Source organism: Panthera pardus, unplaced genomic scaffold, assembly GCF_024362965.1.
Source record: "Panthera pardus isolate Hobbes unplaced genomic scaffold, ASM2436296v1 HiC_scaffold_16, whole genome shotgun sequence".
Lineage (NCBI taxonomy): Eukaryota > Metazoa > Chordata > Mammalia > Carnivora > Felidae > Panthera > Panthera pardus.
In genome coordinates this window covers 15,366,595-15,379,571 of record NW_026526721.1, presented here as the reverse complement: position 1 = coordinate 15,379,571, position 12,977 = coordinate 15,366,595, and the positions used below count along the sequence as shown (strand labels likewise).

At 37.5% G+C, this 12,977-nt stretch overlaps 1 protein-coding gene across 7 annotated transcripts in view; it reads right to left on the bottom strand.

Moving 5' to 3' along the window:
• Positions 1 to 12,977, bottom strand: part of GRIK1 (glutamate ionotropic receptor kainate type subunit 1) — a 370,160-nt gene that overhangs the window by 18,019 nt on the left and 339,164 nt on the right. For 6 of the 7 annotated variants that reach the window (XM_019467826.2, XM_019467828.2, XM_019467827.2 and 3 more), the window contains 2 exons: positions 6,360 to 6,585; positions 315 to 565 (listed from right to left, as the gene is read on the bottom strand). In XM_019467826.2, the coding sequence (XP_019323371.1) occupies positions 315 to 565; positions 6,360 to 6,585 (477 nt within the window). Of the gene's footprint in view, positions 1 to 314; positions 566 to 6,359; positions 6,586 to 12,977 lie in introns of those variants that run through there. The other variant, XM_019467831.2, reaches the window with a different exon arrangement.

Sequence of the window (12,977 nt, the reverse complement as noted above, 5' to 3'; positions counted from 1 at the left end):
GGATTTCTATCTTAAGAGCAAATAACTGTTCAAGAAATTAACTGGGTTTGGAATTTCTGCACTGCCGTTCCAAATAGGGCTAATTGGATTTAGTATATAAGGCGCTTCCTTCTTCTCATTAATAAATGATGGCACCGCAGTGCCAGCAGCACCTGGCAGGGATTCAAGAGCTCTTTGCTCTAACTCAGAAATGGCTCTTCTGGGCATCTAATTCAATAGACTGTTACAAAAAGGGCAGACATCTTTAAAACCCCCAAACTTAAGACAGATAACACAAACTAAAAACTACCTAATCCTAGAAAGAGATGACTCACCTGTTCAATATCACTGTTCTTCCGTGATTTGTATATAAATTCTCCAATGGCTACAAATACAGAGAGGACCAGTCCAGCAGCCAGAACAATGAATATGCCCCCAATATTTTCTACTCCCAGAGCACTGGCCTCTTTGCTGTCTTCCTCTGGGCAGCCATTTCCCCGCCACCACTTTTCTTTCATCATATGCAGTTTGCCCTCTTCTTGTAGTTGAAGGATAGCGATAGTGATTTTATCCCGGTAGGGAGAGCCTGTAAGGAATGTCATTTGGATATTGGTCACCAAAGGGTTGAAGATGTCAGGAAGGATTATTGTCTTAAAGGTAACTACTTTATGGCTGTTGGGAAATCCCAATCCACAAATTGATTGGCAAAGGGCACACAAGTTGAATTCTATATTTTGAAAGATCAACATAATTGGAGAATGGATAGCTGACATGCTGAGATTAACTCTTGCCCAGGCTGTCTATTCCTTTTAAACAGGGAAAAGCTGAGCTGGGGATTCTGTGACATACGCTTGCTTCTGGTGAATTTTTCATAAATCTCTCCCCACGTCGGGGGATTTTGTTGTTCAGATTCTATTTTTTCTCAGTTGTTTAATATTGTGACAGTCTGGCTAGATGAACACCTGTACCATCTTGTCTTCTTCCTAGGGCAGCAGCTAGACATTTCCCAGTCTTCCTTACAATTCATTCAGTATGGTGATGTGATCAGTTTCCAGCCATTAGGAGCTGAAGTGACATAGGACTATTTCCAGTCCTATTTCACATTCTCCCAACATGATTCTCTAGTTTCTCTCTCCCTTTCCCCAAATATGCAGTAGGAAGGAAAGGACTTCAAGGCACTAGGGATAGTGGAACCACCAACTGGAAGGAGTTTGGGTCCCAGGATGACTACATGAAGAAGTCTCTCTTTCAGTCCATGTCAGACCATGACAAGGTCAAGAAACATTTACTGTGTAAGCCATTTGAAAATAGCAAATGTTGGTTACAGTAAATAGTCCATACTGACTAATACACTTAGTAATATGCCATTAATATTAGGTTTTGGATACTTCAAAGGTTCTACAAAATTCAGTTAGGTTTGGAAAATTTGCAAGGACTTCATTGATATTTTTTATACTCAAACTTCTAGTAATGTCATCAAACTTTTAATTATGTTGAAAGTACTGGCATCTGTCTGTAGCCATATCTTGTCCAGTACTGGATTCCTATGCCAATTAATGCAAAGGAAGAGATTAAAAGATGGTAAGATGCATTTACTCAATTTTTCCTTGGATGTTAAGAATTTTCGTTAGCATTTCTTCTACTCATTAGGAAGGTAGTACACCTTGGCTCTTTCTGTTTGCAAACTTTAAAGTTCTTTTTTGGTAGAAATTAAAAAAAAATGCAAAAGATACAATAGGAAGTAGAAAAATGTGTCATCTTAGAACCAAAAGAGATCTAGAAATCATATAGTCCAGTCCACATATTTTAGACTCCAAGAAATTTAGGATGTGAACGCATGAGTAAAAGTACTAGTTACTGGCAGAGGCAAGGATTTAACTCATTTCCTCTTACTTCTTACCTAGTGTTATTTCCAGGAAAGCTGTTTTCTCTACTCCACAGCCTGCCCCCCTTCCTGCCTTCAACCTCCACATACACAAACCTTATGTTCCATGGCATATTTTATGTTGGAAAAACAGAAGGTTCACATTGTGGCATTTGTCATTTTTCTTTCTTTCCTCCCAAGACTTCCTAAAGTCATTGTCAGTAGTCAAAATCAAGTTTAAAAGAAGAGCAAAATGTTTTGGAGTTAGATTGTGGCTTGTCAATTAAAAGAATGGATTTTTGGTGAGACAATGGCTCTTGTAAACCATATTAAAAGATATTGACCGCTTGCTTAAACACCCCCAGAATAATGGTTAGTGTCAAAATTAGCACCATTAACATACCCATAGCATGTGAGCAATTAAGTGAAACCAGGAGAGCTTTGCTTCAATGTATAATAAAATGCTTTGAAGAGCCTAAGAATGATTCTTATGGTAGCAGTTGCCACTGTAATCCTAGCAGTATGCACAGTGGGCCCTCAGTAAATGGTGACTGGTGCTCCCCTTCTGCCTTCAGGCTGCACAGTACCTGAAACATTCAGACAGATGGGGATCGGATCTCCGTTTAAAGTTATTCTCTAAGGAGGGTAATTTCCAGCCTCCTGGTAACCTGTTTAAGCCATAACTGCTCTCATTGTCTTGAAGCTTTATTTCAAATCCCTCAGGAAGCACATTTCCAGAACTTTTGTCCTGAGAGTCTCAAAGAAGCAAAGGCTTCAATCTTGTGTCGTGACTGAGCTGACTTTGCCAATCTTTGACCATGGGAAAGAGTCTGAAGCCTTCAGGGAGTCAGTGAGAGCAAGAACTGAAGTGTGTGGAGAACTTTTTGTATCTGAATATATTTTAGCTTCATTCTTTGTTGTTGTTACTTAAGTGGACTGAGTGACATGAGAAGTGATTTATGACAAGTCACTTGAAAAAGCATATATATATATACACACACAGATCTTCCCGAATAGCAACTGAGCTTTCTTAAAGAGTCAATTCATCATAGAAGAAGCATCTCACAAATTTATCCAACAGCTGTATTCCCAAGGGATGTATTCTCTCTGAGGCCTGCCATCTGTTCCAATTATTCCTTCATTGTTTTTGGTTTAAAAGCCTGACAGGTTTATAACCAGTATGAAAAATTCCTGGAGTGTATTTCTCTTTATCTAGGGAGGGGGAAAGGCTCTTCAACTTTGGATCCTGTGTGTCAGAGTATGGGTGAGATTGGCAAAAAGTAGACTGAATTGGAACATTCAAATCTCTATATCATATCATATAAAATACAGTGATACTCATCAGAGGGTCAGCCTCATTTACAGGAGGCCAGAGTAATTTTTAAATTGCTGCATTGATTCAGGACTGTTGCAGAAAGAAGCCCCTTGCTTCCTTTCTATTTGCCCTACCCCCAAATTTTAACCATAGTGTTATATTCTGTTCATTGGAAGAAATGCCCATGAAAAGTCTTATAGTAAAGGACAAATATTCTCAGGAGGAGTGAGACCCATTGTTATTTTCCATCATTATTGCCAGACAGGAAATCTGGTGAGCAAGGCCTAGTTGAAAGGTGGTCACGTGGGCTTATGGGGTGGAAGACAAAATGAGAAAAGTGCAGTTTTCAACTCTACGATTTAATCTAAACATAATTCTAGGTGGAGACCACAATTACTGCTCTGAGAAGACGCAGAATATAATGCAATCAGTCTTAAGGTCTTGATTTGGAGAGATTTGGGCAAAAGCACCCACTCCTCGTGTTTTTGTCTGACTTATGATCCGTTTATCGGCCCATTTACCTGAAGGCAGCAGTTATGGAATATATAAAAATAGCATCTGCCTCACTCCCCCCACCCATGTTATCAAAAATGAGGTGACAAAGCTTGGTTGGGGAAATAGACTTTTGTCAAAAAGAGTCACGGTATTCTTTTAATTAATGTCTAACAATCCCACTGAGTCCCCTGCAGAACATGTTGGCTTAATCACAGGAGAGTTTTCCATTTGGGGAAACACAAATATACACTTTACTGGCAGTATTACTACTGTCATCAGGGAAAGTTATTGAAAAGAAAGAGACCAGAAAGTATTATAGTTTCCTTAGCTAAATCGTTCTGCAGATTTATTCGGAATATATTCTTAGTAACAATAATAGAGTTAATTTCTCCGTAGCATACATTTCTAACACCAGTTAGCAGGGAGTAAAATTGGTTTGTGTTCATGCTGAAATGTAAAGAAAGTTGATCTTTATTTGGTTAATTAAATTAATACTGATCAAAAGCTGAATATGGGATACCTAGTCTCTCTTTTTTTAATGAATTTGTGGCTGAATGTCCTAATATTAGGACAGTCCACTTAAAATCCGAAATTTTAAGCTTTTCAATTCATTTTTTTAAGTTTGTTTATTTTGAGAGAGACAGAGAAAGAGAGCAGGAGGGGCAGAGAGAAAGGGAGAGAGACAGAGAATCCCAAGAGAATCCCCGCTACGGGGCCTGACTTCACAAACCATGAGATCATGACCTGTGTTGGATGCTTAACCGACTGAGCCACCCAGGCACCCCTAAAATCTGGGTTTTTTTATTTTTTTATTTTTATTTATTTATTTATTTATTTATTTATTTATTTATTTATTTTTATTTTTGGGACAGAGAGAGACAGAGCATGAACGGGGGAGGGGCAGAGAGAGAGGGAGACACAGAATCGGAAACAGGCTCCAGGCTCCGAGCCATCAGCCCAGAGCCTGACGCGGGGCTCGAACTCACGGACCGCGAATTCGTGACCTGGCTGAAGTCGGACGCCCAACCGACTGTGCCACCCAGGCGCCAAATCTGGGTTTTTTTAAATGAAAAATGGAATCTCTACATACTTGTGTTCAAATTCTCACACGTGTAACTGACTAACCTAAAAGGCAGGTGCCCCCTTTAGATGTGTCATGCGGTCTCTAATTTTCCAAAGTTGCTACATTCCCTATTGCTTCCTCAAGCAAACAAGCTTATTCAATTATAATATCTGCTTGGCCTCTGTAAGCATTTGAATTTTTGATCCCTGTCTAATGTTGAGGGTTGGACTGGACAATCCCTTTCAAAAAACAAAAATAATACTATCTATAAACAAGCACATCTAATCTACCTTGGATTCTTTATAATATGACATATGACTTGACTGTAACCAAGATTTCTGCTTATTAGACTAGCCCGGTGGTCTAAGATGGCCTCTGATTCCTCTTCTTTGGAATGTTTATCATGGGGCACCTGGGTGGCTCCATTGGTTAAGCATCTGACTTTGGCTCAGGTCATGATCTCACGGTTTGTGGGCTTGAATTCCACGTTGGGCTCTGTGCTGACAGCTCAGAGTCTGGAGCCTGCTTTGATTTTTTGTCTCCCCCCTCACTCTTCCCTTCTCCACTCATACTGTCTCTCTCAAAAATAAGATAAACATTAAAAAAAATTTGGAATGCTTATCACAAAGTTACTAATGACTCATTCGAGAAAAGCATATTACCACCATTCCCGAACATTATCCAATACACTTTTCTATAGAGAGGAATCCATAATCGTCCTTTAAGTATAGAATATAGTTCTATATGTTAGACACACAAGAAAACCTTGCTGTATGTGTCTGTATGCCGACAAGGCAATAATATCCCTAGAGAAAGCAGTAGCACAAAATGCAGAAATAGGAATATTTGGAGGTTTTAGTTATCCTTGACTGTATCTAACACATTGCCAGAAAAAAACTATAAGTTAATCTTTAACTTTTTTCTTTTATAGATATAGTTTTCATTTTACTTCTATTGACATGGAACTTTAGCCTTTCAATTTTTATCATCTACATGCATAATTAATTTCATTATATTCTAATATAATTTAAGATAGAAAAATTATATAGGCATGTATAGGAACTGAAGGAAATAACGTCAAGAGGATTAATCAGGAAGATATTCTTTTAAAGATATTTTTTGAGCAGGGCACCTGGGTGGCTCTGTCTGTTGAGCATCTGACTCTTGATTTCAGCTCATGTAATGATCTCACTGTTTGTTGGTTTGAGCCCCGTGTCAAGCTCTGCACTGACATCTTGGAGCCTGCTTGGGATTCTCTCTCTCCCTCTCTTTCTGCACCTCCACCCCCCTTCCCAAATAAATAAATTAATTAAAAAATTTATATAAATAAAGGGAAGAGTTGTTCCTTGTCTACAAAAATATTTTTTGAAGGTAAAAATAATACAGTCTATATATTCAAACAAATATCTAGTGGTAGAACTCAAAAGAAATATGGATTGAAAGTTTATTAAGTTAAATATCTGGGAATGGTCAATTCAAAACATGCCTCTGATCTACATGAGTATTTCCCTTATTTATTGGTCCACTAAAGGCATTGTAGGACTTCTCAGAGTGTGGAGTAGGTATCTCTGAGTTTATTCCCTTCTATCCTTCATAATTGACATTGCCCATCTCAGTCTTGGCTGATGCCTTGCCTCTCTTACCGATAGGTGTTCCCACTCCATAACCTTTGGAGTCAATGAGGCCCCCAATCTGAGTGAGGTTGCAATTTCTCTGCGTCACATACTCAATGCTGGTGGACTCCATCAATAGGGCATAGTCAGTGGTGAGTACTCGTTGGATCCCTTCATCACTGTTTTTTACCAGGGCTGTCTGCTGCCTGCTGCTCATAAATGCCCACATCTTCTCATAGGTAGATATCTTTGATTTCTGCAGGTAAAGAAAGCACACCCCCCCCAGCAAAAGAGGTCTGAGAATATGCATCCTAAAGCCATTCAAAATCCCAGTGGTCCAAATAGTATAGGGATTCTTCCTTTTCACATAGGAAGCCAATGTTGATGATCCTTGGACTTCAGTTTGGTAGTTGAGCCGAGTCCAATTCACTACAGGGAAACATTGGAAGCACTGAGGCAACCATTGAAGGAAAAGGGGATCTTGCCAATTAACGATGTAAGACATTGGCTCAGAATCCTTTTGCTGCTTTCAGTTGGGGAAGAAAGAACACTGTTATCAATGACAGCATTTGCCTAATGAAATGTGGTCACTAAGAACAGATCTTCAAGGCCCATTGGACCAAGGAGTGACTAGCTAACTCCAGGACTCTATTTACTGACTCCATTCCCCTTCATCTACTTACCTTCAGTTGGCATTGTCTTACTGCTTTCTGGTATGTCCCTCTCAATACCTGACAGCATGCCTTTGCTGGGGACAGCCTTGAGATAAATCACATGCTTTCGCTGCTTTATTTATGAAAGAACTGCCATTCACTCTTATATTTTCTAGAAAACTTAGAATATAAATGTTCTTTTCAAGTTGAAATTCAGATCAGGAAACTGTGCTGTATTTATATGCTTTTTATGTACGTATTCAATTTTAATTGCAACTATATTTTAGAAAATGAGGACTGAATATTTCATTTCAAAGTGTTCTATGATTTTGTCTTTTCCCTTATTCAGCTTTTTGATAGATTCAATAATAAACCATAAATATGATGCATATGATATATGCATCTATACATTACATTATCTCATTGTCTTACTTTCTTTGTTAAAATATACTTTCCTAGTTTTCATATTGCTTAGATATGGATTTTCTATTCTTTTGAATAATGATCTATGATTAGACATTTTACATTTTACTCTGTAATTTCCATATTTTTCCAATTTTTTTCCTGAATTTGTCTTCATTTGCATCAACACTCCCCTCCATTTGTTTTGAAAATGAAATACATTATGGGAATTACTGATAATTCTGAGCTAATTCCAGCCCCTACACACTAGACAGCATCTTTGGCAAGCATAGGGTATATCATCTCAGGAGTGCAGAGAAGCTTAAAACATGATTTGGGGCCATAAGCAATAAATGGAATACCTGTGGAATCAACTCTGGCGTGGTTATTCATGCTCAAGTGGTCCTGGGGGCTCACTTAATTCCTAACTCTATTTAGGACCTGGGTTAATGCTGTAGGCTTTATGAGTTAAGGGAGGACAGATGGCTTTATTTTGGATTGTTAGGCATTTGAAGATCCCCCCTGAGAAACGTCCTGTGAGACAAACAACAATTCAATAAACAGTACCTTATAGATACTGGTATTTTATGGAAGCCATTCGATCACGATTAGGCCCCTGTGAATTACTCCTCAACCCCAGAGATATCTGCAAACTGGAGCTCATGTCTCCAAGACAAAGGCATGCTTTTTGGGAATAGGGTCAATGCCTCATTTGTTGGATGATTTCAACCTCTAAGAAAGAGATAATGCTAAATTTACAATAAAGAGCAACTCAAAGGAGTGCAGGGAGGTCAGTCTGTCTTTCGGCAGTAAATACACATCTGGGAAAATTATTCCTCCATCAGGGAACTACTTTAAGGGAAAATAATTTTCTTAGAAGTATGAAATTTTAAAGTTGTCAGAGACTTTAGAAATTGGCTCATTCAAACCGCCATTTTCAGAGAGGAGAAAATTTTGATGTAGAAGATTTAGAGACTTCATGAAAGTCACAGAACTAGTTAGTGTCAGGGCTAATACTGGACCCCAGGACTCCCAACATCTTAAATTAGATGTTCTTTCCACTGGACTGTAATGATCTTGGGAAGGTGGATATCCTTATTACAAAATTTCTTCTGAGAATGAATTTAATTTCATTTGCTCTACATATGACAATATAGCTTAAATTCATAAACTCATTCTCTGAAGCAGCTTGCTATTTTGTTTCATGTTAACACAAACTTGGAGTCAGCCTCCATATAAAAAATCCCATAAAACATCTATTTTTTTATCATGTTTAAATTTTATTAAAAATGAATGTTGTAAGTGGAAAACTGGATTTTTAGCCTAGGGAAGTTGAGGACAAAACAAAGTAAATGATTGGTTCATTTATGGTAAATGGACAAGTGTTGGGAGCCTAGGAGTTGAAGATCATGGAAGGAGATGAAAAGATTCAACTCAAAACCTACAAGTCTCTTATTGAGCCTTATCAGGTGTGGTTCTCAAATTATCTGCTGTGGGGGTTGTCTAACTTTTTAATACATGACAGACCTATCTGTGGTCTTACTACTTGTGATTAGCATACAGCTTGTATAACATGTGGCTTACTAAGAGCACTCAACAGCCCTCAAGGAGAAGTATCTGCTGATCATGTACTTGGTGCCATCACATAATCCGTGAACTACACAACTTATAAACTCTTAATTTCTTTTCTTATCTCGTCACACCTTGGTAACACAATGTTCCCTAAGTTAGCATGCTCTTCATACCACAATATGAGTAGTCTTCTCTATGGAGGTCTTCTTCTATCCAGAGGTCATGGATCTAATTCAACCACAACTACTTCTTCCTTCTCAGAGTAGAAGGTTATTCCTGATATGAAGTCCCTGGGGTGCTAGAGGGGAAGTCTAGCTGGCATGGACTCCTCTGAAGTGTCGAAGGCAAAACCTTCTTCTCAGTAAGAAAACTACCATTTGGTAGAGCACTTGGTCAAGTTGAAGGTACAGGAAACATTCTACAATTCCTCTGACCCCCTCTTGTTATTCTTGCTGGTGCTTAATGATGGTAAACAAAATGTAGCAGAGAATAGCACCCTTCTGCTTCCATTTAAAATTCTCTTTCATCATTTAGCAATTTTGCTATTATGGGGCTCCATTGTATTCCACATTTGGAATTGTAGACTATTTGAGAAGCGGGGGAGCTTAGAGATATGGGAAGACCCAAAATGTGGCTACATAAAAACATTTTCAACTGCTAGAAATATCTGTAGTTGGCCCTAACACCTTAGGACACAGTCGGTTTTCTACCACTGGAAATCTACAAGAAGAACTGCATGATTGGCACAGTTTGCCTTCAGGATTCTTTAACCTCCATGTTCTACTCTCTGGACCAACTCCTTTGTATTATTTAACTCAGGTCCTGACTTTGGAGACACACAGAGGGTCACATTTAGTTAGTGAAAGAACAAGCACAGAATTAGGATCTCTTTCCTCTTTACCCCTGAGTTCTGGCCATTGTCATACCCTGTTTTGTAATGTTTATTTTTTATTAGGTCAAAAAGTACCCTTTTGATAGCCATTAGATTTATTCCTTTTTAATACATTTTCCATTTTTAAGACACAAGTCTTAATAATTCTTTTTTTAAATTTATTTTTATTTTTTTTAATGTTTTTATTTATTTTTGAGACAGAGACCAAGCATGAGTAGGGAGGGGCAGAGAGAGAGGGAGACACAGAATCTGAAGCAGGCTCCAGGCTCTGAGCTGTCAGCACAGAACCCAACACGGGGCTCGAACTCACAGACTGTGAGATCATGACCTGAGCTGAAGTCGGATGCTTAACCGACTGAGCCTCCCAGGCACCCCACAAGTCTTAATAATTCTTAAATGGAACTGTTCGAATGATAGTCTGGATAGTTTTGCACTTCTAAATCTTCTGTAGTCTCAGCCTGCTAAGTCATTTTAAATAATACATATTAGAAAAAATAGAAGCAGTGAATGCCTCTTATTTCAATGAATATGCCAAAGGTTAATTAGAATATTTGTAAAGTACTCCGAGCTTCTTAGCAAAAGTCACTAAAACCGAGAAGGTTTCATTTATTAAATCTTAGATCATCTTTTTTTTTTTTCCTTAATACTGCAGGAGCATCAGGTTTCAATAATTTCATTTTGCCTGGTTAAATCTGATTATGTGGCTCTTCTGATGCCGATGAAACATTGTTGGCAAAGATTAAGCATTTTTTCATCTAAAATCTGTTATAAGAGAGTGCTATAGCATCTCCGTTTGATGACCACCATTTATTGTTTTTTGGTCTCCCTATAGTGCATGGGAGTTAAACACTCACTGGGAAATGATTTACAATGTGTCTGTGTGCAGTTAAAAACTACTTATTGAAAGCAGTAATAAGAACCAGAACATGCAGGGTTTACTGTTTGACAAACAGTATTCTAAGCACTTTGCATATATTAATTCATTTAATCTTCACGGTGATCACATGAGAAAGATTCCATTACCATGTCTGTTTTATAGGTGAGGAATCAGAAAACACATGAGGAAATGATAAAGCCAGGGTTTGATTCCAGCAATATGGCTCCAGGGTCTGTGTTCTTAAGCAATGGGGCCGGGGTGGGGGTGGGGTGGGGGGATCCACAGGGGATCTGTTTTAATACACAGAACAACAAACTCATGACTTGGCTAGTTTTAACAGCTAAGTTTTCTAAAGAAACAATTGCAGTAAGTAGCATTGTTATTTTTCTGATAATCAGAGCCCCCTGTACCTCTTGTAGTCATCATGTAACATATGGAACTATTTACATAAATTTAGACAAAACGTAAGTATTTTCAGGAGTGTGACAGTTGGGACCTAGGAAGAAGTGTGGATATTGTTTATATTTTTTCCTTTAACAGTATTTTGTATTTCATATAGTTCTGTTGTTTTCAGTTTCAGGGTTTCTTCCTGTGTGTATAAATATGTGTAAATTCTTCAGTGTGAGATGGTCTTAAGACTGGTAGAACCTCTGTCTTATAGACATATGCCTCTAATATCTCATTTTTACTGAGATAAGCATTATTTATCACAATATTTCTTGAACCAGGTTATAAAGTTTCGACATTGGAGATGTATAATCCTATTATTTAGTAAAATGAATAATTGTGCAATTCTATATAAGACCAATACATCTGAAGACTTTATATAGAGATCCATGTTTATATATGCTTATATATATACATATACATATACATATACCTATATATAAGCATATATAAATATACATATATATATATATATATATATATATATATATATATATGCATAACCACACACACATACATACACACTGGGATAAATTATTAATATTTGATCTTTATAACCTTATTAAAAGTGATATTATAAATGTGGTGAATATATGCACGTTTAACAAATAAAATGCCAAAACCAGTTACATTTTAAAACCTTCAATTTACTTTTTTTCTTGAGATAAATCCTGATTTAAGAACAATCTTAAAAATCAATCAAAGATGTGGAAATCATCTATGTAGAAATCCAAGCTTTGGGAGCAAATAGTTGCCTTCAAAGCAATCATTTTCTCTAACACACACAATTAAATATATTATTTCATTAAATAATACATTCTCACGAAATTTTAAAAATATTTAAATTACAAAAATCACTTCGAAAGATCTAAGAAAACATTTATCCTTATAGTGAGGGCTTCTGTCTTTCAAATGTATGTAATATGATCATTGCAGTTGATCATGCTCTTACCTTGATAGAAAGTTATGACATTTGCAGAATCTCCAAGGTTTTAAACATTCATGTTCCCCTTTAAAAAACTCCCTCAGTGGGATTTAAACACCTTTGCTAAAACATTTTTCATGTTTTTTTCCTCCTGTCTAGAGTTAAAGATTGGTCCATTACAGGCAATATTACAGGATTTGAAAAAGGTTAGCTTTAATTGACCTCATAGATTTCTTCCCAAACAAATACAGTTTTAACCTACGGGACTTAACATTTTGGGTACTGGTGGTAAAATTAGCTGAATCTTTCAAACACAAGCTAATATCTTCTTATGCAGAGAAGTTTGAGAAATGTCTTTCATTTTGTGCTTCCTTATATGACTATTTCTGTCTGAAACCTGTCTCCTCATAATGGCTCATTGCTTCAGTTCCACTGGTGTGGTGCTCAGTAACTTTTTTGAAATGTCTTTGGGCTTGATGACAGCTCCTAACCACCCCCTGGAAGGAGATTATAAAGGTTAGAGCGTCCCTTATTCCCATAGCTGGTCCAAAGTCCGTAGACCATGAAAGCCAGAAATGACAAGTCTGTTACGATTTTTTTAAACCTATTTTATCCAAGTCATTTTAGACTGAATCATGATCTAATCTGTGTAATCCTCTGGCTTGGGTCTGAGAGGATAGTGATTTGTTACAAGGCAAGCTTCTACTGCGAAACATTTCTTACATGAGTATTTTCTACCTTTCTGGCTCACAAGGACTTCTGATGTTCACACCACTTCCTGTCTGCACAAGACATGCTACTTAGTCACATGTTGCATTGTATTTAACAAGTCTGTGTGCATCTTGTCTCTTGATTGCTCTTCAGGTCTTCAAGCTTTGTA